Below are 24382 nucleotides of genomic sequence, written 5' to 3' on the forward strand. Positions count from 1 at the left end.
CTGCCCGCACCCCCTGCCCGGGCTGCCTGAGGCGGCTCTGCCTGCCAGCACCCAACATGGCGGCCGCGGAACGGCGGGAAGGGCGCGGACGCCGCTCTCGCGAGAGCAGCCGAGGCGCCACTGCCACCACCGCCGCCGCCGCCTCCTCCTCTCGCGAGAGTTGGGCAGCGCGCGGTTCTTGGTCTCGCGAGGGCGCCGCGGGGGGTTGGCGGGAGGGCAGCGCGAGGCAATGCCGGCACAGAACGCGGGGAGCAGCGGCGGTGAGAGGAGGGGGTGAGGGGAGTGTGAGGTGATCGGGGGGGTGGGGGGGGTGTGAGGGGATGGGGGTGTGTGAGGGGATCGGGGTGTGTGTGAGGGGATGGGGGTGTGTGAGGGGATCGGGGTGTGTGTGAGGGGATGGGGGTGTGAGGGGATCGGGGGGGTGTGAGGGGATGGGGGATGTGTGTGAGGGGTGTGAGGGGATCGGGGGGTGTGTGAGGGGGATGTGAGGGGATCGGGGGGATGTGAGGGGATGGGGGGGGTGTGAGGGGATGGGGGTGTGTGAGGGGGATGTGAGGGGATCGGGGGGATGTGAGGGCTGTGTGGGGTGTGAGGGGATCGGGGTGTGTGTGAGGGGTGTGAGGGGATCGGGGGATGTGTGAGGGGGATGTGAGGGGATCGGGGGGATGTGAGGGCTGTGTGAGGGGATGGCGGTGTGAGAGGGGATCGGGGGGGTGTGAGGGGCGTGTTGAGGTTGTGGGGGAGTTGTGAGGGGTGTGTGGGGGCTGTGAGGAGCCTGGGGGTGGTTGTGTGGGGCTTGTGAGCGAATGGGACTGGATGTGAGGGGCCGGGAGTGGTTATGAGGGGTGTGTGGGGGTTGTGAGAGGCTGGGGGTGGTTGTGAGGGGCGTGTGGGGGTTGTGATGGGATGGGAGCGGTTATGAGGGACAGGGATGGTGGTGAGGGGATGAGGGGGGTTGTGAGGGGTGTGTGGGGGTTGTAAGGAGATGGGAGTGGTTGTGTGGGGGTTGTGAGAGGACGGGGGTTGTTGTGAGGGACCGGGGGTGGTTGTAAGGGGATGGAGGTGGTTGTGATGGGGGTGTGGGGGTTGTGAGGGGACGGGGATGGTTGTGAGGGGATGGAGGTGGTTGTGAGGGATGGGGGTGGTGTTGAGGTGTCTGGGAGTGGTTGTGAGGGCCCGGGGCGGTGGGTAAGGGGTTGATCTCCCCCTTCTCTCCTCCTCCCCTGCCCTGTGTGACCGTGCGGTGGTTGCAGAGCCGCTGGGAGCAGAGATGGGCGAGCAGGCGGTGATCACCCCGGCCATGCTGGAGGAAGAGGAGCAGCTGGAGGCGGCGGGGTTGGAGCAGGAGAGGCAGATGCTGGAGAAGGTGAGGGGAGGCCCGGGTGAGGGGCAGGGCCGGGGGCCGGGCAGCTCCTACGGCTTCAAAACAAGAACCAGGTATGGGGGGTGTGGGTCACGGCGGCTGTGGTCAGCCCTGAGGGGTGGTTTGTGGGAGCTGGCAGCCAGCAAGGAGCCTGCAGCATTGCCTGCAGCTTGAAGCTGGCAGTGAGGAGGTTGCTTCTTGTGGTTCTGAGCCTCTGAACGTGTAAGGCCTTTGAGGTGATTTCAGGAAGCAAATTCACCCCCTGCTGAATTTCTGCCTGAAATGCTAAAGGGAAGGCTTTGTTTGTTTGTTTACAAACAAGGAGGATAATGTACACCTAATTGCAAAGCCTCTGTTATAATTCTTCCTGTGAATATTTCCGGATTTTGATACTAAGCGTTGGTTGGCAATAAAGAAATTTGTTTTCATGTAAAACATGATGTTGGTACAAATATAACAAAGTATCAGCCTACTGATCTGCTAGGTATTCTGTTTCCTGCATAAAGAAATCCGAACTTGAAAGATCTCTTATCTTCAGTGCCATTTTGACAATTGTATTCTAAAGAGCTAACACCAAATACTTGATTTGTTGTTTTCCTGCCTTTCACACCACTCACATTTCCCCTTTTCTGTCTCTGACAAAGCTTTGTATTCAGCCCCCACCAGACTGGTGTCTTAAAAATTGAAGTGTTACTCTCGGGGTGTGGGAAAAAATACAATTTCTAATGCCTGGAACAACTTCTAGTTACTCTTTCTTTTCACTAAGAAGAGTTGTGATGTAGGAAGGGGGTGTTGCTGGGCTGCAGCACTTGGTGATACTGTAGTTAGAAAATATACTTTAATCTCCCAGATATCTTGTAACCTTCTTCCTTGCAGGCAGTAAGCCATGAGAGAGCCTGAATTTTCCTTGGGGTATTCCCTTGGTCAGACTTGGAAATAAAAATCTGGAGGCAATGGTTTTGGAGGGCAAGAAAAAAACCCTTGTAGAGCAAATTATCTCCCTGCACAGGAAGTAATGAGAAAAAGGGGTTTTTTTGTTTTCTCCCAGTTTCTGGAGAATCCAGAGAGCTTTTCTCTTGGAGAAGACAGGGGTGTCTCTCCATTGTCCTCTGTGCTTCCATCCTGCTTCTCTGCACAGGCAGTGGCCAGACCAGGGGAAATTAACCCAGGCTTGGTGGCACCCTGGGGGCAGTTGATGTTCTTGAAGCTTCTGCTTTTATTATGCAATTTATTGTTGTCATTTGGGCAACCCCCTACCAGGTGATTTGTACAGCAGATCAACAAAGGAGTCACTTTCTTTTTTTTTTTTTTGTCCTTTAAGCTGAGGGCAAAATACCACTAAGTGAGTATGTAAGAATGTAGTGATGAAAGAGGGGCAATTTTTTTACCTTTTCAGTCAAAAAGGGGGAGAAAAAAAACCCCACTTTGTTGCACAATGGAGAAATAAAAGTTCAGTGCTCTTCATCTTCTTTTTCCCTTGAAATTTTTGTGGCTGGCCAAGGGAATAGTCCTTCCAGTTAATGGAAGGGTGCTGTGTTGATGCTGAGAAACGTGAGCAATAGCAGTGCCTGAATTAAGTAGTTAGGTTTTAATTATAACCTCTCTTGGCATTGGTGATTTTTCTGAGCTCAGGTACTGTTTACCTGAAGGAGAAAACCTGGATTGGGCTGAGCAGAATCAGATGAGAACTGTGTGGGTAACAATGAGAATGTCTTCCCTCCACAGAACCCCCTTGTGAACATAGCTTTTCCCCTCACAAAGTAAATTCAGAATAAGATCATTTCAGAATTTCCTTTGGCCCCTCCTGCCCTTCCCCCAGGTTTGTCTGAAGGCAGTGGATAAGCATCTCAGAAAGCTCTGACCTTTCTGGAGTGCTTTTTTGGAGATGCTAATGTTCTCCTTTTCATTTGTCTCACTCTTAACAGGTGATAGGTCAGGATAGGTCAGTGCAGAAGGGTGGGTGTTTGCTTTTTTTTTATTTTTTTCTTTTTTCCCACTTTTTGGGGAAGCCTTGATCTGAGTTTTCAAGACCCAGCTGCAAGCTATAAGTGCACAGCCTTGATTAATTCAGCACAAGTGATTTTTAAAAGCAGGTGTGGCTTTTGTAAGCCAAGCAAGCAGGTGTTACTGCTTTCTGAAATTGGGAAACTGCTGGAACTGCCACCTAGGAGGGTTTGGGGGTTTTTCTTTTCCCCCCTCTGAAATTCTGCAGGCTGAGAAACGAACATAAAGTTCAGTTTACTCTAAATATGTAAATTGGAGTTGAGATACCTCTGAGCTCCTGCTGCCCTGGAGACGTGGGTGTTGCAGAGCTGTGTTTCCAGGGAAATGCAGCTCTCAGTCACTTCCAGCTCCCAATAAATCCCTGGAATCTCTTTCTGCTCCCTTTGTCTCGGCCAGGCCCGCACTACCTGGGACAGGGAGTCGAGTGAGATGCGCTACAAGAGGCTCCAGCACTTGCTTGAGAAAAGCAACATCTATTCCAAGTTCTTGCTGACCAAAATGGAGCAGCAGCAGCTGGAGGTGGGTGCATTCTTACCTGTGGTGGGGGTTCTGGTGAGGAGCTGCCACCTCTGTGGGGTTTCTGGCATCCAGCTGTTGGAACTGAAGTGAAAATGCTGCTAAGATGGCAAGAAATAACATGGAAGTCAGCTGGAACTGCTGCCCAGGAAGGAAGGGGTGCTTTACATAATAGGCAGAATTTGTTCTGTAAATGAATAGGTAAATCAGACTGGAAAGAGCAGGAATTATCATTGAAAATCACAGTGTGAAGGTGACACTGATCTTTACAACTCTTCTGTTGGCCTGAGAGCTAGGAAGAGAAAATAAATATTTCGAGTCAGAAGCAAAACTGAAGGGAGGTGGAAAACCTGGAGGAAGGATAAAAGATGGAAAGAACTGAGACGTGAGAGTTGTGCAGCCCTTTTTCTGTTGATTACTGAAGGTTGAGGCTTGTCTGCAGGATGCTGAAGTAGGCATCCCTCAAACAACTACATAAAATGCTTCCAGAAAGGGAGTAAAAGAAATAGAATACACACAACTCCAAATTGCCAGTGCTGTCTGTGCCTGCTCCACTTCTGTGCTGGAGAGTTCTCTTTTGGGTGTTACAGAAAGATAAGAAATCTACGTGTGTGTTTTGGTTGTTTAAGGTGGTTTTTTTTTTTTTTTTCTTTGATTGTTTTTTTAGGAACAGAGAAGGAAGGAGAAGTTAGAAAAAAAGAGAGAGATGATGTTAAAATCTGCCAAGGTAAGGCTATGGAGCTATTTTATACATCTTTCTGAATAAAAGCCAAATCCAGTCAGGGTAGGTAAACTAAATAAGTTTTACACTTCGCCAGTGTTTGATTTGCAGGGCCTATTTAGTATACCATGTTTTTCAGATCTAATAGGACTGTTAAAGGATGCTTTAACATTGCATACACTGCCAGCCATCTTAAGGTGATGTTTCTGACTAATTGCACCAAAGAGAGTGGTTTTGTCTTGAGGAGGTTTTTTGTTGTAGCAACAACTCCTTGTTCAGCCAAGATGCTGAATAAATAATCAGAGAAAAGAACTTTTTTTGGGCTGTATTTTAATAAATTGCATACTAGTGGAGGTGTTTTGAGAAGCTTTCAGAGGGAATGTTCTGAGGCTGATGACATCTTTCTGTCCACATCATGTTAGAGGTGCACCAGCTGATGAGCCTCTTCCTGTGTTTCATTTTTTTTAGGGTCAAAATGCAGTAGATGGCAAAGAGGAGAAATCAGGTTATGTATTAACCTTTGCCTTTTGTCAGTATTGTTATTTGTAGTTTCTTTAGTGTTTGATGTGCTGTATAAACCCCAATGTTCCCTTACAGGTGCCAAAAAGAAAAGGGGAAGGGAAGATGGGACGTACAACATCTCAGAAATCATGTCCAAAGAGGTGGGACAGGATTATTATTATTATTGTTGTTGTTGTTGTTGTTATTGTTATTATTGTTATTATTATTATTTTTGTGGCACACATTTTAACTGTTGAGGCAAATGTGTTCTAGAGTCACTTGCATGATTCAATAATGTGGTATGGAAAGCTTTTAAAAGTATGTCTGGATCCCTCAGTTAGAAGTCATACAGATTCTAGTAGTCTTTGAAGCTGAGAAGCCCATAAGAATGTTTTTTTTTTCCTTTTGTTTCCAGGAAATATTATCAGTGGCAAAAAAAAGTAAAGTGGAAAATCAGGTATGTTGGCACGTGGCATTGGAGTTTGTGTGTGTTAAGCACAAAGGGCTTTTTATACTTAATAATGTATCTCTAAACTTTTCCTGCAAATAAATAACAAAATAAGCTACTGAGCTTCTGGATTAGCAGGTTGATATCTACCTGTGTAGTAACATTGCTCCTAGAAGTAAATTCTACTCTTGAGTTGGCAGTCACTTAAAGCCAGTCTTGGTGTCAGGAGCTGCCCTGCTGCACTGCACACTGACTGCTGTAAATTGGGCTGAAACGTGGCTTTGATGCTCTTGAACTCCCCTCTGCAGGAGGAGGGCTCCTCTGACAACCTGTGTCCAGAAGAGGTGCAGAAAAACAGGGACTCCAACAGTGTCATCAAGGACAGGCTGTGCCAGGCTGTCAGGCACAGTGCCAAGCACTTCCTGGACCCAGTACGGAAGTTCAACGGGCAGCCAGTCCCTTTCCAGCAGCCCAGGATCTTCACTGGGGGTGTCATGAGGTGGTACCAAGTGGAAGGCATGGAGTGGCTCAGGGTATGGAGCAGCTGGGGGTGGAATTAAATGGGTTGCTGGGCTGAGGCAGGCATGGAGAGAAGGAGAGAGGGGGAAGAGACTTGTCAGAATAGTGTCTGCACAAGGAGTGTCTGCTGTGTGGGGCTGGAAATGCACCTTTTCCTGGGGGGAAGTAACTGTGCTTCTACAAGGTACTTGGACTGATAAAACTGAGACATTATAACTTGTTTTTCTAGAGGGGAATTCTTTGGAGCTGTCATGAATTAAAAATGGGGTGGTGTGAGCTGCACTTCCAGTGCTTTTTGATAAAACACCAGTTTGCATCTTTTCTTTTGTAGCTCTTGGGTTTTTTTTGCCTCTTGGTCAGGCACCTAATTATCTAGAAGCACATAACTCAGAGGTGTGAATGTCTGGGGTTTACAAAACCTCTCTTGTTTTAATCATGGAGAAATCTCACTCACCTGTAATGTGAAAGGTGCCCAGGAGGGAGTTCCTGGACATGTCAGGAACCTGGCTGCCTGGCATTTACCTTCCCTTCTCTGTGCCTGCAGATGCTCTGGGAAAACGGGATCAATGGCATTCTAGCTGACGAGATGGGGCTGGGGAAGACCATCCAGTGTATTGCAACCATAGCACTGATGGTGGAGCGAGGAGTCCCTGGGCCTTTCTTAGTCTGTGGCCCTTTGTCTACTCTTCCAAACTGGATGTCTGAATTCAAGAGGTTCACTCCAGAGGTAAAAGAACTGAGACATTTCTTAGGTTTAAAAGAATTGTAGCTGTTTGCATGGTTACTACACCCTAGCACGACTTGCTGTGTATTTACAGCCTTCTCATATCCAAGCTACCTACCTCTGTTACCCTCTGTTCAGGTTTAAAGGAGCTGAGCTCTCCTGACCTCTTTTTTTTTCATTTTTATCCCCAGATCCCCCTGATGCTGTACCACGGGGCCCAGCAGGACCGGCGGAAGCTGGTTCGCAAGATCCACGGGCGCCAAGGGTCCCTGCAGATCCACCCCGTGGTCATCACCTCCTTTGAAATAGCCATGCGTGACAGGAACGCCCTCCAGGTATCCCAGAGGTGGAAATGGCCCCTCAAAAGTAGCAGTGCTTTTGAAGAGAATGTAAAAATTAACACCTGCTGCTTGCTGGTCACTCTGTAGCATTTATAGTGACCTTCACTTGTGTTTCCTGGTAGCTGTGCCTCTGGGGTTTAATGCTGGAGAAGCTCTTCAAAGAGAACAGTATCCAAAAAGTGAAGTAAGCAGGTTGTTACATCACACCTGCTCTTCCTTGCCTCTTAGTAGGGGATTTTTGGGGGGAGACTTGGAGTAGAAGCTGTACTTAGGGTGTAAGCACCATGGTTAACATCAGTGAGACGAGTTCCTTGTGGAAGCTTTGCTGGGATCACCTAGGCTTCCTCAGAGCAGCCACCATGGAGCAAATGTGTGGCATTAATTCTTAGGACTCAGCTTTTCTGGTCTAGTGAGAAGCTAAAAAAATAAGAGCCTAAAATCTATTTATTCCAAATAGAGTCTTTGTGTAAGGGGCAGTAATGCTTACAGAGCTTGTTTAGGGCTGCTTATCAGCTAGCCTGTGTTTTGATGGGGAAAAGTTCTGTGTGTTTTGATGGGGAAAAGTTCAGATGTACTGAAATACCCTTTTTTATTATTATTATTTTATTTTTTTTTCCCAGCAATGCTTCTGGAAATACCTGATAGTGGATGAAGGTCACAGGATCAAAAACATGAACTGCCGCCTTATCAGAGAACTGAAACGGTTCAATGCAGACAATAAACTCCTCCTGACTGGGACTCCCCTCCAAAACAACCTGGCAGAGCTTTGGTCCCTGCTGAACTTCCTCTTGCCAGATGTGTTTGATGATCTGAAGAGGTAGGTTTGCAGTCTGATGGTCCAAACCACTCCCCTTTGTTCTGCTTGGGAATTACTGTGGCTCTTTAATTATTAAACTTGGGTCAGCACGTGAGGAGCTGTTTTATGGTGGCTGTAATTCAGTGTGATTATTTGGTGGTGAGGGCTTTGAAATGTGTCTTGCCCTCACATTTAAGTTGTTTCAGAAAGGAAGGAAGTGATTATCAGCTCTGTGGAGAGCAGAAGTTCAGCTCTGAGCTAAGGCAGTGGGAGGGAGAGGTGTTTGATGTGAAGGAGCTAACCCGGGTGCTGCTTGAGATTCTCTGAGGTGCTGGAGAAGGCTGTGCAGGGCAGGCAGGAGTGGGACCCATGGGAGATGGATCCTTTCCTGAAGCAGCAGGGTGTCAGGTGGAGGAACATTGCCAAAACAACCCTTTGACTCATTTTGGAGAAAGAAATAATCTGGATTGAGTATGACATCACTGTGAAAACTGCAACTAGTGCAAGTGTTTTTACTTAACATTTTCACTTAAAAATCTCAAGTGCCCAAGTTGACAGGGGTGCTTCAAAAATGCCTCCTGTTCAGCATCTGTTTGTGAGGGATATTTGTTTTTCCTGAGAAGAATGCATACTTAGATAGTGAAGAATAACAGCTATGGAGAAGTAAACTATTCCTTTTTTCTTGCTGTCTTTTCTCAGCTTTGAATCCTGGTTTGATATCACCAGCATTACAGAAACTGCTGAAGATATTATTGCTAAAGAAAGGGAGCAAAACATACTGCATATGCTGCATCAGGTTTTCACTTTTTCTGTTGTTTCTGGGTTTTTTTTTTCATGGTTTATTCCCAACATTGACCATTATTATGAAAAGTGTCAAATCTTGTTTGTGGAGCTGAATTGGGGCAGTTCTGGACTTCCTTAGACTTGTGGGGATTTTCAACCTTTCCAGCACTTAAAATGCTGAAAGGAACACAGCCCCTCTCTGATAATGACTCATTTTTATTCTTGGAGCTAAACTGAGATTTAGTTAAACTTGATTGCAGCTTCTGTTTGCCAAAAGATCTAATTGGTGTCTTTACTTTGTTGAAAGATGAAGGAATTCATGTAGCTTCTAGGTTTTGGAGAGAACAGCTTTTGGCAGATGAGTTGTATGGCTTGCCTGTCCTCAAAACCAAGATAACTTTTTTTTTTTTAAGGGAGAGTGAAAGTAAATGGTTACAGAACTGTCATTCTCATCATGAGCTGATGCTCAGAGATACAGTTTGTACCTTCTGGGCAGAATCACTGATAACAATTCATGATTTATTTTGGTTAAAGGTTTAGTTGGGGCTTTGCCCCAGTACACTTTAGAATAAAACAAACAAGCTGAGCACTGTCATTTTCATAACAAAACACTTTCAATCAGTGGAAATTAATTTTTAAATGTCTGTAGTGTAGTTACTGCAGCACCCTTATTGAAGGCTTCAGGATTTCAATGTGGAGCTGTGTAATTAAAACTGGAGGTGTGTGTGGCCAGCAGGCAGGGCACGTTTTGGAGCTGGCATCCAGATTAACTAATAAAGCCAGCAAATTCAGTCATTCTGCATCCTTTTCCTTACGTTATAAAAACAGCATTCTTTCAACAGACTTCTTTATGTGTGGGGTTGTTGGGGTTTTTATTATTTATTATTTATTTTTAAATTAACCAAGTGAGGAGGTGTGAGTAATTGTTCCCCACCTGCTGCACGTTTCAGATCCTGACTCCCTTCCTACTGAGGCGGCTGAAATCCGACGTTGCCCTGGAGGTTCCCCCCAAACGAGAGGTTGTGGTCTATGCCCCCCTGGCAAAGAAGCAAGAAACTTTCTACACTGCCATTGTCAACCGTACCATCAGGAAGCTGCTGGGCAGTAGTGAGGTGTGCTCTGCTAGTGATGAGTTAGCTAACAAATTTGGGGCAAAAAAATCCCCCCCTGGGATCGCTTCACTGCCCTCGTGACTAAACCTGCTTCTGTGCTGGGCTTTTCAGTCTGATCCTTCTGCTGTCATTTCAGTGGCTGTTGCTGTGCCTGGCGTCAGCCCTCAGGGTGCAGGGCCAGCCAAGGCCATGGCAGGTGGAGTTCTCTGCTCTTGATGGGCACTTGGTGTGATTTCCCACAGGAAGAAGTGGTGGAGCTGAGTCCCACGGGCCGGCCCAAGCGCCGCAGTCGCAAGGTGGTTGATTATTGTGAAGAGCACATTGGGTCACCTGATGACGTGGAGAAACTGATCAGCAAAATGCAAGAGGAAGTAGAAAAAGAGAGGTGCCTACCCTAGAATGTTCTTTTGTTGTTGTTACACTGAACACCTTCCTCTTAGTTCCCTTCTAGAGCACTGCTCATTCAAATTGATTTAGTGGCATTTCACGATTCCCTCCCCTTGTAGCTTTGTGATCTTTTTGCTTTTACCTCAGAGGTAAAAGAGGAAAGATTGCTAGGCCATGATAGCAATGATTAGTTTGTACCATCACTCACTGACTGACTAAACTTACAAGACATTTATTCCTGCTTGCTTCAGACCTCCAAGACCCGTGACCTTTGCAGGATCTAGCAATGGAATTGCTTCTTTGAGTCCTTGTTGTCAGTAGCCACAGTCTTGAGCAGCCCCTGTGATGTAATAACCTGTAAAGAGCTAAAATGTCCTCACATAAAGTGCAATTTTGGGGGCTGTTGGAGAATTGGGTTAAAGATGTGTGGTTTCAGCAAGGCCTCAAGTCTCAGATGGTGCTGGCTGCCAGCCAGGGACGAGCTGCTTCATCTTAGTGAGGTGGTAGTTTCAATCTCATTGCCATAGCTCAGGCCCTGGCTTCCAGCTCACAGTGAGGACAGAGCTGTTCTAGAGGGGGTTTGCTTCCCTTTTCAGCTGAGGGACTTGCACAAGTTGTGTTTTCTCCTCTTATTAACAACTGACTCCCCTTTTGTGTTTTTAAAGCAGTCATAGCAAACCTTTGTGCCTTCAGTGCCAAGCATGGCACTAGAAGCAGTTTCTTCTGGGAACAGCTTTACTCACTAGGAGGGATTCCAGGGATATTTGACTCAGCAAGTGCTTCAGTTTGGTTTTATTAGCATGTTGGGTTGGGTTTTTTTTCTCTTCAGTATCTGTAGCATAAAAGGTGCCACTTTCTGTACTACTAAGATAATGATGTCTCTTTTCAAGGCCAGTAGTAGAAGTGAGCATTCCTGTGGAGTCAGAGGTGAACCTGAAGCTGCAGAATATTATGATGCTGCTGAGGAAATGCTGTAATCACCCCTACCTGATTGAATACCCTTTGGACCCTGCTACACAGCAGTTCAAGGTACAGATTTTAAAAAGCTGGAGGCATTAACAGGCTGTGAGCAGTGAAGAATGAGTATCCAATGGATCCCCACTGCATTCCAGCAGTGTTACCTGAACCTTCCTGCAGCAGCCTCTCTGCCCTGTGCACAGTGATGCTCCTGCCCTCATCTGCTGGGAGTAGAGTTTCTGAAGTCAGGAACAGGAGCTGGGGGCTGCTGACTCGGGGTGTTTTAGGGTCTTGCTCACAAAAGTTAGTTTCAAACCCAGAAATGCTGACCTTGGTGAACTGGGATTGTCCTGCAGGAGGTGTGGCTGAAGGGCTGAACCCAACACACCAGACTGTCTGCTGGGAGCATTACAGCATCCTTTCTTCTCAAAAAAAGAAGGAATAAATACTCCATTGCTATCAGAAAGGCCAGCTGGGAGTTTAATCTACACCAAGCAGTTGGCACCACAGGAAGGGATGATGTAGTTTGGATGGAAAGAATCTGTAACAACTGGAAGTTGCTTGTTCTAAATGTGGTTTTCTGGGCATGTGTGGTCAGGTTTCCTGTGCAGGGGGTGATAACAGATCCAGCTGCACTCAGGAGCAAGCTGTTGGGGTTTATCAATGGGAAAGCAATCCATAAAAAAAAAAAAGCAGCAATCCCAGTCTGGGTGATGAGGGGAAATGAGTTCATCTGTGGGAAATGCAGGCTGTGGGGCAGCTGATGCCACTCACAGGACCTCTGGTACCTGCAGAAGGGATTGGGAATCCCTGAGGTAGCTGCCATGAGAAGTTTCCATATCCCAGAGCAAGAATTGGATCTCACAAATTGTTCAGCAAAAGAGGAGGCTCTGAGGTAGCAGCCTGAAATCCCCTTCTTTCCTGTGATAATGAGTAACTTGTTCAGCAGCACTTCCTTCATTCCTTCCTTCCATCCAGTAGGTGGAAGCCTTGGGCATTAATTACAAACGGGGAAGGAAAGGGCAATTTTCCACCTGGAAAAATTAAACTCCTCCAGGTTTCTCCTTCCAGGAATGGGATGAAAGCTAAGTGTTTCTGTGAACGTTATTGGTGCATATCAAATGGTGGGGGTTGGGTTAGTTTAATCACAGTTTAACTGATTCAGTGGAGTTTGTTAAAACCAGCTCTGCTGCTTTGAATCTGAGCAGTTTGTAGTTAGAAGACAGAACAAGCTTCTCTCTGTAAGAAGCTTTAAGACAGCTTTTTTGGTGCTTCTGAGACAAGGAAACCTCTGGTGTCCTTCCCCCCCTGTGATCCTCTCTCCTTGTCCCCAGGTTGATGAAGATTTAGTAAAGAACTCGGGCAAGTTTCTGCTCCTGGACAGAATGCTTCCAGAGCTGAAAAAGAGAGGACATAAGGTAAAGCTTCCAAGATCTGGAGGAGAGCTGGGGGACTCCTCTCCTTATGAGCAAAAAAATGGTGCTGAGGAATGTTCCTGGTGTTGTAGGTGCTGTTGTTCTCCCAGATGACCATGATGCTGGATATTCTGATGGATTACTGCTACCTGAGAGGCTTCAGATTCAGTCGCTTGGATGGCTCCATGTCCTACTCGGAGAGAGAAGAAAATGTGAGTAGGTTTACACCCCCTTGGGGCCTGTGAGCAGATTCTGTGGCACCAGGGTGTGGTTTTGCACAGCATTTAGCCTTTAACTGGTGGCTGGGGAAAACAAAACCCCTGATCTCAGGGTGCTACTGCCTGAGCTGGTTCTTAGAAAGGCAAGGCTAAGTAGTAACGTGTCAGCAAGACCCAGGGCTGTCTGTTGAGCTGTTTTTAATAGATGAATTCTCTTCCAGATGCATCAGTTTAATACTGACCCTGAAGTCTTCCTGTTCCTAGTGAGTACACGAGCTGGAGGCTTGGGCATTAACTTGACTGCAGCAGACACAGTCATCATCTATGACAGTGACTGGGTAGGTGGACAGACTGTTAACTGAGTGACATAAAATGCTTTCTCTGGGGCTGCTCTGATAATCATTGACAAACTTCTTAGGGTAAAGGCCTCTCCTGTGAATTTCATGTTACATGGAGATAATAATTAGTGCATGCAAACCTGTCCTTTGTGAATCACACAGCCTCGTTTCCCAAGTCCTGGCTGAGTCCTGTTGATTCTATTGACTCCCTGCTGAAAATACAGCCCGTGGTACAGGGTGTAGTGGCTCCAGGTGTAGCTGACTTCTTCCTTCACTGTCACAGAACCCCCAGTCAGACCTACAGGCTCAGGACAGGTGTCACAGGATTGGGCAGACAAAGCCAGTGGTTGTCTATAGACTTGTGACAGCAAATACCATTGACCAGAAGATTGTGGAGAGAGCTGCTGCCAAGAGGAAGCTGGAGAAGCTGATTATCCACAAAAGTGAGTGTCTTCCTCTCATGGCTCCCTGCAAGCACCTCTTGCTGTTTGAAATCCCAAGAGAGGACTCAGCTGCTCTGCTCTGGGACTGCTTAGGGGCTTTTCCTGAGACATGAAAAGATTCATCCTTATTTATTTCCTGTGTAGTGCTTAATGCTGCTCACTTTGTTTCAACCAGCTGGCAACACAAAGGGAAAAACCTGCAGCACCCACCCTCTAACTTTATTTCCAATGTTGTTGCTGTAAGTAGAACTAACTGGTGCTTTCCTGCTGTGTGTGTGTGCATGCTGAGCTGCTGTGTCACTGCATGCCAACTCCTGATGTGCTCTGCCTGCCAGCATCAGGTGTGTGTGACCCCAAACCAATGACACTGAGCAGTAGTTGGGATGTGCAGGAGTGATCTGTTCCACCTCTTCACCCAGCATCCACTTACAGGATTTCCTCCTGTCTTTAAAATCTCTTCTCTAGGATTACTTCTTTCTCTAAAATTACTTCCTTACAACTTCTCCTCTTTACAGATCAGTTTAAAGGTGGCAAATCTGGCCTAGCACAGTCCAAGAGCTGCCTGGACCCTCAGGAATTATTGGAATTACTGAAATCCAGAGACTATGAGAGGTATGCACATTTCCTACTGTTCTTGGGCCATGAGGTTGTAACCTGCAGCTTGCAAGCAGCTGTTAGCTGCTCTCCTTGTCAGTGCTGTGGGTCTCTCCAGAGCAGGAAGAATGTCCCAGGGATTCTGCTCTCTGGGGAAATATTACCTGATTTTCCCTCTATTAACAGAGGTTTTACCTGTATTTACAGAGATTTTACCTCTATTAACAGAGGTTTTTCTTCCCCAACAGGGAGGTTAAAGGCTCTAAAGAAAAAGTAATCAGTGATAAAGACCTAGAGCTACTCTTGGATAGAAGTGACCTTATTGGTAAGACAAGAGTTTTCATCTCTCTCTTTCTGTTCAACAGTGAATTCATATTTTTAAGTCTTTGTAAATTCATACTTTTAAGTGTCAAAAGCTGCCATAGGTTCCCTTCCCTACAGCTGGTCTCTACCTATGGAGCAGGACCCTTTGGCATTATTTATTTTGCTGACATTTCATTGGGATTTGCTGAAGATGGAATCATAGAACTTCAGCAAATGGATTCCAGAAAAATCATCTTCAGGAATTAGTCTGCCCTGAGCTTACTGTGCACCAGCAGCACAGATGAGGAGGGGTCCTGCAAAGCAACTTTCCCTGCAGGTTGCTGTAACTGATGAGGAATAATTGGTGATAAGAAAAACAAATATTTCAGCAAACTTGAAAAACTTTTAAAAAAAAAAAGTGTTAGAGGCTTAACATCCTTACTGGAAAACCCTGAGCTTTTCAGGTGTTACTCTGGCTTGTCAGTGGCTCAAGTAGTGTTTAAAGTTATCATAAGATTTTGGAGGTTGTCTGCACATTACAGTTCTTGAGCAGTTTTTATTTATTTATTATTTAAATTAAAAAAAACCTTAACATCTCTGATAAAGGAAAAAAATTCCTGTACAGTTTGAACAGCAGATTCAGTTTGCTTCAGCATCTCTAGGAGAGAAAAGCTCCAAAGTGTGGGGACAGGAAACCATCACAAATTTAGAAATCAAAACTGCAGTTAGCCTTAAGGAAGCATGACTGTGTACAGCTTGAGTGGAACTCTTAGAAAAATAATAGAATTACTTTAACCTTATTCTGTGCTTTTAGTTTTTTCCTAGATTATCTCAATAAATTGTTTTGTAAAGGTGCTTATTGCAGTTAGCTGACTGCTGGTACAGCAGAGCACTCCTGATGTGCTGGTAGCACAGTCTGTCTGTGGAAAAGGGGCCATTTATTTGGTGGTGTTGGTGTGCATCAGACCTGTAATGGGGTTTTTAGTCTTTTTTCCTCTCTAGTAAGCAAAATTGGGTATTAAAACATGACACACATGTAGGTATGTTTATTAAGACAGGAGTGTAGCATTATGTACTGTTTACTACAACTGCAGGCAGTACTTTAGAAATGGAAGTGCCACCTCCCACTCCTGTATTACTAAGTAATAATACTGTAATAATTAAGTTTGATACAACTGGTAATTTCTCTAGAAAAGTTTTATTGCATTTGGGGTTTTTTTCTGAGTTAAAGAAGACCAGTTCAGGCAGGTTCTAAAGCTACTGCTTAATCCTCTTTCAGATTTAGCCAGAGGTTTTGGAATTGTTTGGTTGGTTGTGTTTTTTTTTCTTTAAGTACCTGACTGAAAAGTACTTTCAAGCCCAAATAATTAGCAGCAGGCTGTTTGATGAAGAAGCAAAGTTATTTTATCAGCTTGCTTTCAGCATCCAAGCAGAAGCAGGAACACTTTGAGGCCAGTCTGCTGCAGGGAGGCTGCAGGCACTCGGATTTATTGTTGATCTCTGTTTTATTTCTACCTCAGCTCAGATGAAGACCTCTGACAAAATGAAAAAGGAGAAAACAGGAGTCTTCAAGGTCCTGGAGGAATCATCAGACCCCAGTGCAGAGTGTGTGTTCTGAGGTGCAGAGCTCCCAGCACTGACATCACCTTCTCCAGAGATGTTCCTTCTTTTCCTGCTGACTTTTCCAGGCCTTGTTCAGACCCCTCCTGTTCTCCAGGCAGTTGCAACGTGTTCCTGGTGTCAGGCAGGTGATGGCTTTCTGTTGTAGCTTTGGTAGGCTCCCATAAACCATTAAGAAAACGAGCACGTTTCGTATTTGCTGCCAGCTTTTTAAGATCAGTGGTAAAACCTGGCAAATTTGGGTAAAAATCTTCCTGTGGAAGTCTTTACAAAAAGAAAAACCAAACCCAAACTTCTTTGTGGTGTCAATTACAGTTTTCTTTGGAAGAGAGAACACGTGCCTGTGTCACAGCCACTTGTGTAGCTTCTGGTTTTAATTGCTGCAAATGATGATGATGAAATAAATGTCTGGTTTGTTCTAAGGGTTCAGGGTTTCTCACACACAGCTCTGGAAGCAGCAAAGCTGAGATCCTGTCCCTTGATTCACCTTAAAACCAACCCAAACCCCCACCCACAGCACCAGCCTTGCCCTTTCCAGTCACTTTATGAGCAGTTTTGTTCTTCAGGAGTTAGAGCAGGTGATTTTATGCTCCTGAGAGGTGTTTATCCCCTCAAAGGGATGAAACCAATCAGTTAAGTTAATGAGTAGTCTGGCTCTGACCTTTGCCAGGTGAAAGCCCTGTCTGGTTTCTAATTGCAGCTTGCAGTCACTTACTAGCAATGCCAGGTCTGCTCACTGCTGGCTGCAGGGGCTGCTGCTGACAAGGAAACCTGTGGCAAACTTCACCTCCTGGGGTAGAACCCAGTGCTGGTGTTCCAGCAGCACTCTGAGAACTCTGCACAGCCCAGGACTCACGGATTTTTTTACTGCCCTGCCCAGCAAAGGTGATGGTTGAGCCACCAACACCCCCTGGGCAGGGAGCTGCAGTGACCCCACTTAACCTGTGTCTGTCCCTGCTGACACACTCCAGATGCCAACTGCTGAGCTGGGGTAGGAATCTGGAAAGTCAGAACAGAGCCAGCACTGCAGCTGCCAAATATTTTGTCCTGCATCATGAAAACCAACAAATGTCCTTCTGTTTTCTGCAGCAATCAAAGTCCTCCTGAGTAATAAATGGGAATTGGCTCAGCTCAGCCTGTTCCCACACCAGGAAATGGGATCAGTGCTGGGAGCTGCACTACAACCCTACCCCTGGAGAAACCTGTACCTCCAAAGATACCCCACAAACATTTTTACCTGTCACAAACCTGACACCAGAGCAAGCTGCTGAGGTGATGTGGAATGAGCTCTTGTATTTTTTTTTGCTGATGGCTGTTTGCACAGTAGGGAAAGGGGTAGTGAGGGCTTCTTGGTCCCAGGGATGGAGAGGAGGGGTTGTGGGTTGAGCTCTGAGGAGGCTGAGGGGAATGGGCCACAACCCTTCCTCTTTTCAGGCTCTGTCAGTTTGTTTTAAAAGCAAGGCTGATGCTCCCATCTTAGAAGCCATTTATTTTTCAGCAGAAGAACAGCCTGCAGCTGATTCAGAGGTGTGAGCAGAGCAATCCCCTCCCCACAGCTCGTCCCCTGCCCCCGTGTGCATGGGTGGGATGGGGACTGTGCCCACTCAGACCTTTCCTTCCCTCCTGCCTCCAGGACTCCCTGGTTTCCCATGGACATGTCCCAGGTGTCACCTGGTGCTGTGGGAAGCAGTGATGTCCCCAGCCCCATCATCCTGAAACCAGGACACCAGAGCCACCTGCCTGGCACCCTCTGCTGCCACCCAGGGTGCCAGAGCACAGGGACAGCAGGAGCCAGCAGACACTGCTGGTGGCTTCACCCTCGGGGGGGATGCAGCCAGAAGGCAATAACTGGGATGTTAAAGAGCTGGAATCTGAGGCTGGCCTCTGGTTTGCTCTCCCCCCCCAGCCTCCTGTGTGACTGACAGCAGGTAGGAGGGGGAGAAAAAAAAATCATCCTGTGCATTAAGAAAAAAAAAAAAGAAATCAAACCAACTAACCCACAAACCCCAGTGAAATAGGAGCCAGAAAGGCTGCTGAACAATTAGTGACATCTCGTGTGAGGACTGCTCAAGGCTGGGCCCTCAGAGCCAGGCCCAGCACTCCTTATGGCGGAGAAGATGGAGCTGGGGACAGGAGGGTGTCAGGGACGGTGCTGCCCAGGAAAAGCAGAGGAGGCACCACCCACCCCGGCCCGCTGAGCAGCTTTACTTGGGGAAGACGGTGACCACCTCGTATCCCTCTGGAGGAATCACCCTCTCCCGCGCGTGTTTCTCGCAGTAGATTTGATCCTCCACGAAGAAATGTCCCTTCTGCTTCAGGTTGGTGCCACAGTCGCTGCAGACGTAGCACTCGGGGTGACGCTGCTTGTCCCGGATCTTCACAAACATCCCCCTGGGGAGGGAAGCACCACCCCTCAGTGCCAGGAGCCCACCCCCTGCCCCCAGGCAGTGCCAGGAGCCCACCCCCTGCCCTCAGGCAGTGCCAGGAGCCCACCCCCTGCCTTCCCCCCTCATCCTCAGCCACCAGTGCTGGGACACTTTTCCTCCTGGCACATCCAAGCCCAGACAGACCCTGGCCCTGGTGAGGAGCTCCCTGTGGAGCCCAACGTGGGATCCCTCCTCTGGAAAGTGTTTCACAGGGACAGGTGACAACACCACTGGTGGTGCCACAGCTCAACCCAGCAAATAATAAGGAAAAAACCCAAAAACCTCAACACAACAACCCCTTAACACCAGCAGCACCACCACCATTTCCCAGGAGCCAGCTGTGTCCCAGCAGCCATCCAGACTTTCCACAATTCATTAGTTTGGTTTTGGTTTGTTTTTTAACTGCTATTCACAGCTTTCTGCTTTCTCTCCAGACCTGGTAGAGGAACTGTAGGGTTTGGTTCAGATTTATACAGGGTCTGGCTTCCCCTGTAATGACCCTGTTGATCCCTGGTGCTCCAAGCATGCCAGGACTGTGCACCCAGAGCTTTTGGAAGAACTCAGCTCTTCCATGACCATGCAGATCAATTGCCAGCACTTGGCTGCTGCAGTGAACTTATTCCAAGGGGTTTGGAGAGAAGGTTTTGTGGTTAAGCAGCTGAACAGTGAATCAAAGACAAGGGTTGAGTCCTTCCCATCCAGCTCCTGCTTCCCTTCCCAAGGCAGGGCTCTCAGAGCTGAGAAAACCCCCATGGTTTGAGGTGGCTGTGGGTAGGGGAGGTGTTTGGGGTGCAGTGCCTCAGCCCCACAGGGGAAGTGATGCCACCACCACCACCACCCCCCAGGACAGAGTGTACTTACACAATGCCAGATCCACACTTCTCACACATGGGCAGCTTCTGGGCATTCCCAATCGACGAGGCCACCTTTGTGGTTGGGGCTTTGACACTCCTAAATCCAGAGGGTTTGGTGGGGTCTCCTGGAGGAGGGGGGGAAGGAGAGTGCTTGGGCATGGGAGCTGTGAGGCTCCTGGCTCTTCCTCCCAAGCAGATGCTCTGCTAGGAGATGCTCTGAGGGATGCAGGGATTGAAGGGAGCAGGGATTTAGGGTTGTGTGGGGAGCAGGGAGAGAGGGGACACAGCTGAACCTGTGGCTACAGCCCACGTGCCCTCCAACCCCAGTCCCTGCCCTCTGCCTGTAACTGCAGGGGACCCTTCCCAGGAAGGAAGCAGCAGCAAACCCCATTTTTCAGGCTCTTCCCTATCCCTGCTGCTGACTCCCCCTGCCTGGAGCAGCACTGTGCTCACACCACATGTTTTGGGCTTTTTAAACCTCTCTAAAGAAATCAGCTTCAACAAAGCTCTGCAGGAAATGCAACCTGTTCCCCCACCTGAGGCTCAGGTGTCAGCACAGAGGGCTCCTGGTGCTTCCACACCCCAGTCAGTGTCCAGGGGTGACAGCCAGCAGTGCCCCAGGGGAGTTGTCCCAGCTGAGGATGGGACATCACCTGGAGGAGCAGCCAACAAACATTCTCTTTATCTGCTGTTTATCAGCAGGGACATCAGCCCCTCAGCAGCAGGGGGGGCTGAGCCTGGGGAGCAGTGGGGCAGCCTGGGACACCCCCTCCTCAGGAGCAGACATTCCTCTGGGGCTGTGTAACCTCTGCAGGGGTGATTATCGGTGCAGCAATGCCAAAGCCTGCCCTGGCCTCTGGCTGAGCAGCCAAACCTCCTGCCAGAGAATCCCAGCAATGCTTGCAAATCTTCAAAGAGAGATAAAAGAGAGAGAGAGAGAGGCTTTTTGCCCCTTATCTGCTGCAGCATTACTTAGCAGAGGGGAGGATCATGGATATGTGAGAAGTCCCAGCTACTCCAGTCCCTCCCCTGAAGGGCAAGTTGCAAACACTCAATATTTTACAAAGATGCTTTCAGGTTGGTATTTTAACAGCATTAAAAAAAAAAAAAAAAGGCTCCCAAGATCCCGGTTTCTATCTTCCTATTGTTTCCTTATTTCCTTCATTTTGCTCTTTCCTTACAAACCCCTCAGACCCACTTGGCTGATTCATTTCCCTTTGTGGCAAATATCTCAGCACCAGGGTTATGTTGGATGAAACTGAACGTTCCACTGCCAAGCTAATACCACAAAAGACAAAGTTTCAACTGGCCTAAGGGGAAAAAAAGTAATTCTTGGAATTCTTCGCCAATTTATTTGTTTATTTTACGTTATTCAAGGGAATAAGAGAGTATGATTTGGCCCCCAACTACGTTAATTGGCTTTATTATCTTAAAGTCTGTAGCCCTGAACTGCACAAGTCCAGATGTCAGATGAAGAATGTGAAGCAGATCAAAGTTTCAGAGATGAAAAGCTATGAGCTGCTCACTCTGGCCATACCTTATAGGTTTTTATATTCAGCTGTGGAAGTGAATCCCGTTCCTTGTGTAAAGGGATGGAGATGAGAAGCTTTAGGGCTCACTGCAGAGCCCTGTCTCATGGTACTGTTCTAAAGTCTTGACTCTAATAAGGTCTTTAATCAGTGAGTGGCATCTCAAAGGGCAAAGCTTCAGAAAGCAAAGAAGAGGCTCTGCAACTTTTAAAATTCCTTCTGGCTAACTAAAGGTTGCAAGGGTTCACTTCTTGAGCACTGAACAAGTAAGCAACAGTTTGGGCCCACAGACACGGAAATTAATCAGGGAGAGGAAATTCAGGAGTAAAGTCAGTGCACTGGGTTGTTTCTGTGGAAACCATTTACAGACACTGCCCGGAACAGTCACCAACTGGGGAAGGGAAGGAAAGTTCTGGATGTTTCCCTGGAACACTGCACACAACCCCAGGAATGGCAAAAGGGGAAGAGCACACCCAGGTGAGGTGTGCAGGGGGGTTCTTACCACCTTTCTCTTCCGACTCCAGAATCTCTTGCAAGACGAGGAAGGAAGCAGACTGCCTGGGTGGCTCGTTTGACTCCTGATTCTCCTGGAGCATCTTGTACACCTCAGACTGTCTGTCTATGGCAACACTGCCCAGGGGCTGGGTGTGCTGCTGCTCTGAGCTGGGGAAGGAACAGAGAACACACTCCTGTGACACAGCTGGAAGCCCCCAGACAGTCCTGCTAGCAAGGATTTACACCCTGCATCAGTCAGCAGAACAAACAGCACCAACCCCAGCCATGCTGGATGTGCTGGCACAAGAGAGCTGCAGCTCCACACAGCACTGTCCACAGCTGCTCACTGACAGCCCTGGCCAGTGCCCAGGTGTTCCCCATGCTCTGCCCCCTGAGTGCTTCCTAAGTGCATCCTGGAGGATATAGAACACTCCAGGAATGGAAGCTTTCTGCCCAGGAAATCTCTGCTCTGGTTAACAGGAAAAATGAAGACCTGGTGTGCTGGGCTGGGAATCCCAGGTGGTGGCTGGGCCACCCATGCAAATCCCTGGCATGCACAAACTCCCTTAGACTCCTGTGAATCCCAAACTAACAGAAATTCCATTGAAAAGAAATCTTTGCAAGTCTGAATTGGCCCAAAGGTCACCTCGATCTAAACCACAAGATCCTTTGATTGTCAGTCATTTCATTCAGTTTTTAAGTGTTTTATTATTCCCATTTTGTACGTGGGGACCCTGAGCCCATTTGCAGCTTTTAAGGAGCAGGTCAAGAGCAGAGGAGATGTCCACCTGCTAAGACTAAGCCCTCCTTTCATCTGCTGTTGGCCACAAGGGACTTGGGCCCTCAGCCTAGAGCCCAGGTTCCTGCCTGCCCTTTGTTCTGTGGCTGGAATAAAACATCTCTGGAAAAAGGAGAGAACTGACAAGTCTCCTCTGAGAGCTCAGTTACATCATGCAGCCTCATAAATGTAAACAGCTTCTTGGGTTTCCCCATCCCTGCACCCTCTGACTGCCTGAAAAGTGCATAAGCATCCTGCAGGTCAGACTGAACTGCAGAAGGAAAAGCTTTTTCTTGAGGAGGCAACTGCATGCACTGCATCCTCCCCATGCAACTGCATCCTCCCCACGCAACTGCATCCTCCCCATGCACTGCATCCTCCCCATGCAGCTGCATCCTCCCTGTGCCAGTGTTGCTCAGAGAAGTTGAGTTGTCAGGGAGTTGCTCTACATAATGAACTCCTCAGAGCTAACACTACTGCATGTGTTAAAAAATGCTGCTTCCATAAGAAGAATCCCATAAAGCACTTCCATCTCTATTCATTTCCAGTGGAGCAGGAAGCACGGTCAGACTTGCAAGCAGATGAACCCTTGAAGCCTGAATCTCATTTACTGAAGTCTCCCATCTAAAATAAAAATACCCCACCTTTTGGGGGTTAAAAACTGCTGCCCTGGCAGCAAACTCCTGGAGCCATCCCAGGGGGGGCAGGGATCGGAAGGAGAGAAGAAGCAGCAGCAGCAGATACTTACCAAGGCTCTGTGGCTCCAGGTGATGATGTCTTGGACTCCACTGCGTTGTTGAAGGTCTGGATGTTCTCTGAGGAGTAGAGTCCTGCTGGGCTGTTGTACTGAGCAGTGATCACCCTGGGGGCAGCACTGAAGGGCACTGCGCTGCGGTTGTGTGCGCTCCCCACGGGCCTCATCTCCTGGGGACAGAGGAGCAGAGGTCAGGTGGGCAGCACCCACTGCTAAAGGGGGTCTTGGGTGTAGAGAAACAAGATAAACCAGGTGCCTCGAGTTGCCAAAGAGTGGGTGTGAGTCCACCTGTGCCTGGTTAGGGCAGGCCCCCTATTACCAGGGGGCCAATAAAGGTGGGACACACACCCACAGAGAGAAGCTCACTCTGGTGTGAGGCAATGGAGAGGCCAGCAGCTCGTCGAGCCTTAGGAGCAAGAAAGGCTCTTCCTGCTACACTTGGGTGTCTGGGGTCAGCTGAGGAGTGGGATGACACCACCACAGGTGACAAGTGTCCTGCTCTACACATCCTGGGGGCTCCAGGTCCCCTCCTGGGTGGCTTCGGGACCTCTCAGAGTTGTGGCGCCAGGACCAGGAGAGCTCAGACCCAGCAGCAGTAGCCCAGGTAGCCACACAGCATTCCTTGAGAGCCCTGAAAGCAGGGATGGTCTCCAGGGAGGAGCGAAGATGAGGGGCAGAAGGAGCAGCACTTCTGCAGCCAGAGCTGGGAGTCTGGCATTGGGCAAGGCAAAAAACAAGAGGGGATCTGTGTCATTTCTGCAAGGGTTATGGAGCATCTCTGCTCCTCCAGCCCAGCCCTGGGGTTCACAGCTCCCTGGGGTGAGCAGCTTGGGGTTTTCTGGACAAGACATTCCCATGAGACAAGTGGGAAGATGAGCATTGCTACTGGAAAAGCCTGTCCACAGCCAGGGAGAGATGAACACCACAGACCTCTTCAGGGCCAGAAGTAGGAGAGGTGACCCAGAGAGATTCTGGGTTTGTGAGGCTTCCAGAGGTGTCAGGGGATGCCTGGGGACACTGGTTGCCCTCCAGGCAGAAAGGAGCCACATCCAAGCTGAGACAGACATGAGGAAAGATTCTTCTGGAGCACAGGCAGCTCTAAAACAATGGGGACATTTCTGAGCACCACCACCAGCTCAGCCATCTGGGAATGAGCAGCCCTGGGGCAGAGCTAACAACACCCAGGGCTGCTTTCTCCCCAGGGAAGACACTTGAGCAAAGCAAGGAGAAAGCACAGCAGGGAGAGCAGCCAGAAGGATGGAGGGACAGCTGGAACAGCCAGAGCTCACAGACAGCACCAAAATGGGCATTTCTGAAACATTTCAGCCAGAGGTTGAGAATGGCTTCACTAGGACCCAACACCCCCTCACAGGATAAGCACCCACTAGAACCAAGGGTGACCACATCCCCTGGGTTTGTGGTTTTTTTTTTCCCTATAAATCA

The 24382-nt window shown here is 48.1% G+C and overlaps 2 protein-coding genes across 3 annotated transcripts in view; one reads left to right on the plus strand and one right to left on the minus strand.

Annotated features, from left to right (window-relative positions):
• Nucleotides 1–198: 198 nt before the first annotated feature.
• Nucleotides 199–16507, plus strand: HELLS (helicase, lymphoid specific). The gene is made up of 22 exons (XM_030452870.1): nt 199–260; nt 1254–1366; nt 3764–3886; nt 4551–4610; nt 5073–5109; nt 5202–5266; nt 5521–5562; nt 5862–6086; nt 6617–6799; nt 6988–7131; nt 7758–7954; nt 8633–8729; nt 9667–9828; nt 10071–10213; nt 11106–11244; nt 12507–12590; nt 12680–12799; nt 13027–13143; nt 13427–13586; nt 14102–14198; nt 14429–14505; nt 16004–16507. The coding sequence occupies exons 1-22, from the start codon at nt 230–232 to the stop codon at nt 16099–16101; spliced, it is 2514 nt and encodes an 837-aa protein (XP_030308730.1). The 5' UTR covers nt 199–229; the 3' UTR covers nt 16102–16507.
• A 1067-nt stretch (nt 16508–17574) lies between these two features.
• Nucleotides 17575–24382, minus strand: part of PDLIM1 (PDZ and LIM domain 1) — a 28167-nt gene continuing 21359 nt past the window's right edge. The window contains exons 4-7 of one of the 2 annotated variants that reach the window (XM_030452871.1): nt 22934–23109; nt 21415–21575; nt 19391–19508; nt 17575–18494 (exon numbers count right to left, since the gene is read on the minus strand). In XM_030452871.1, coding sequence (XP_030308731.1) covers nt 18308–18494; nt 19391–19508; nt 21415–21575; nt 22934–23109 — 642 coding nt within the window. In that variant the 3' untranslated portion in view covers nt 17575–18307. The remainder of the gene's footprint in view (nt 18495–19390; nt 19509–21414; nt 21576–22933; nt 23110–24382) is intronic. The other variant, XM_030452872.1, reaches the window with a different exon arrangement.

This window comes from Calypte anna, chromosome 6 (assembly GCF_003957555.1).
Source record: "Calypte anna isolate BGI_N300 chromosome 6, bCalAnn1_v1.p, whole genome shotgun sequence".
NCBI lineage: Eukaryota > Metazoa > Chordata > Aves > Apodiformes > Trochilidae > Calypte > Calypte anna.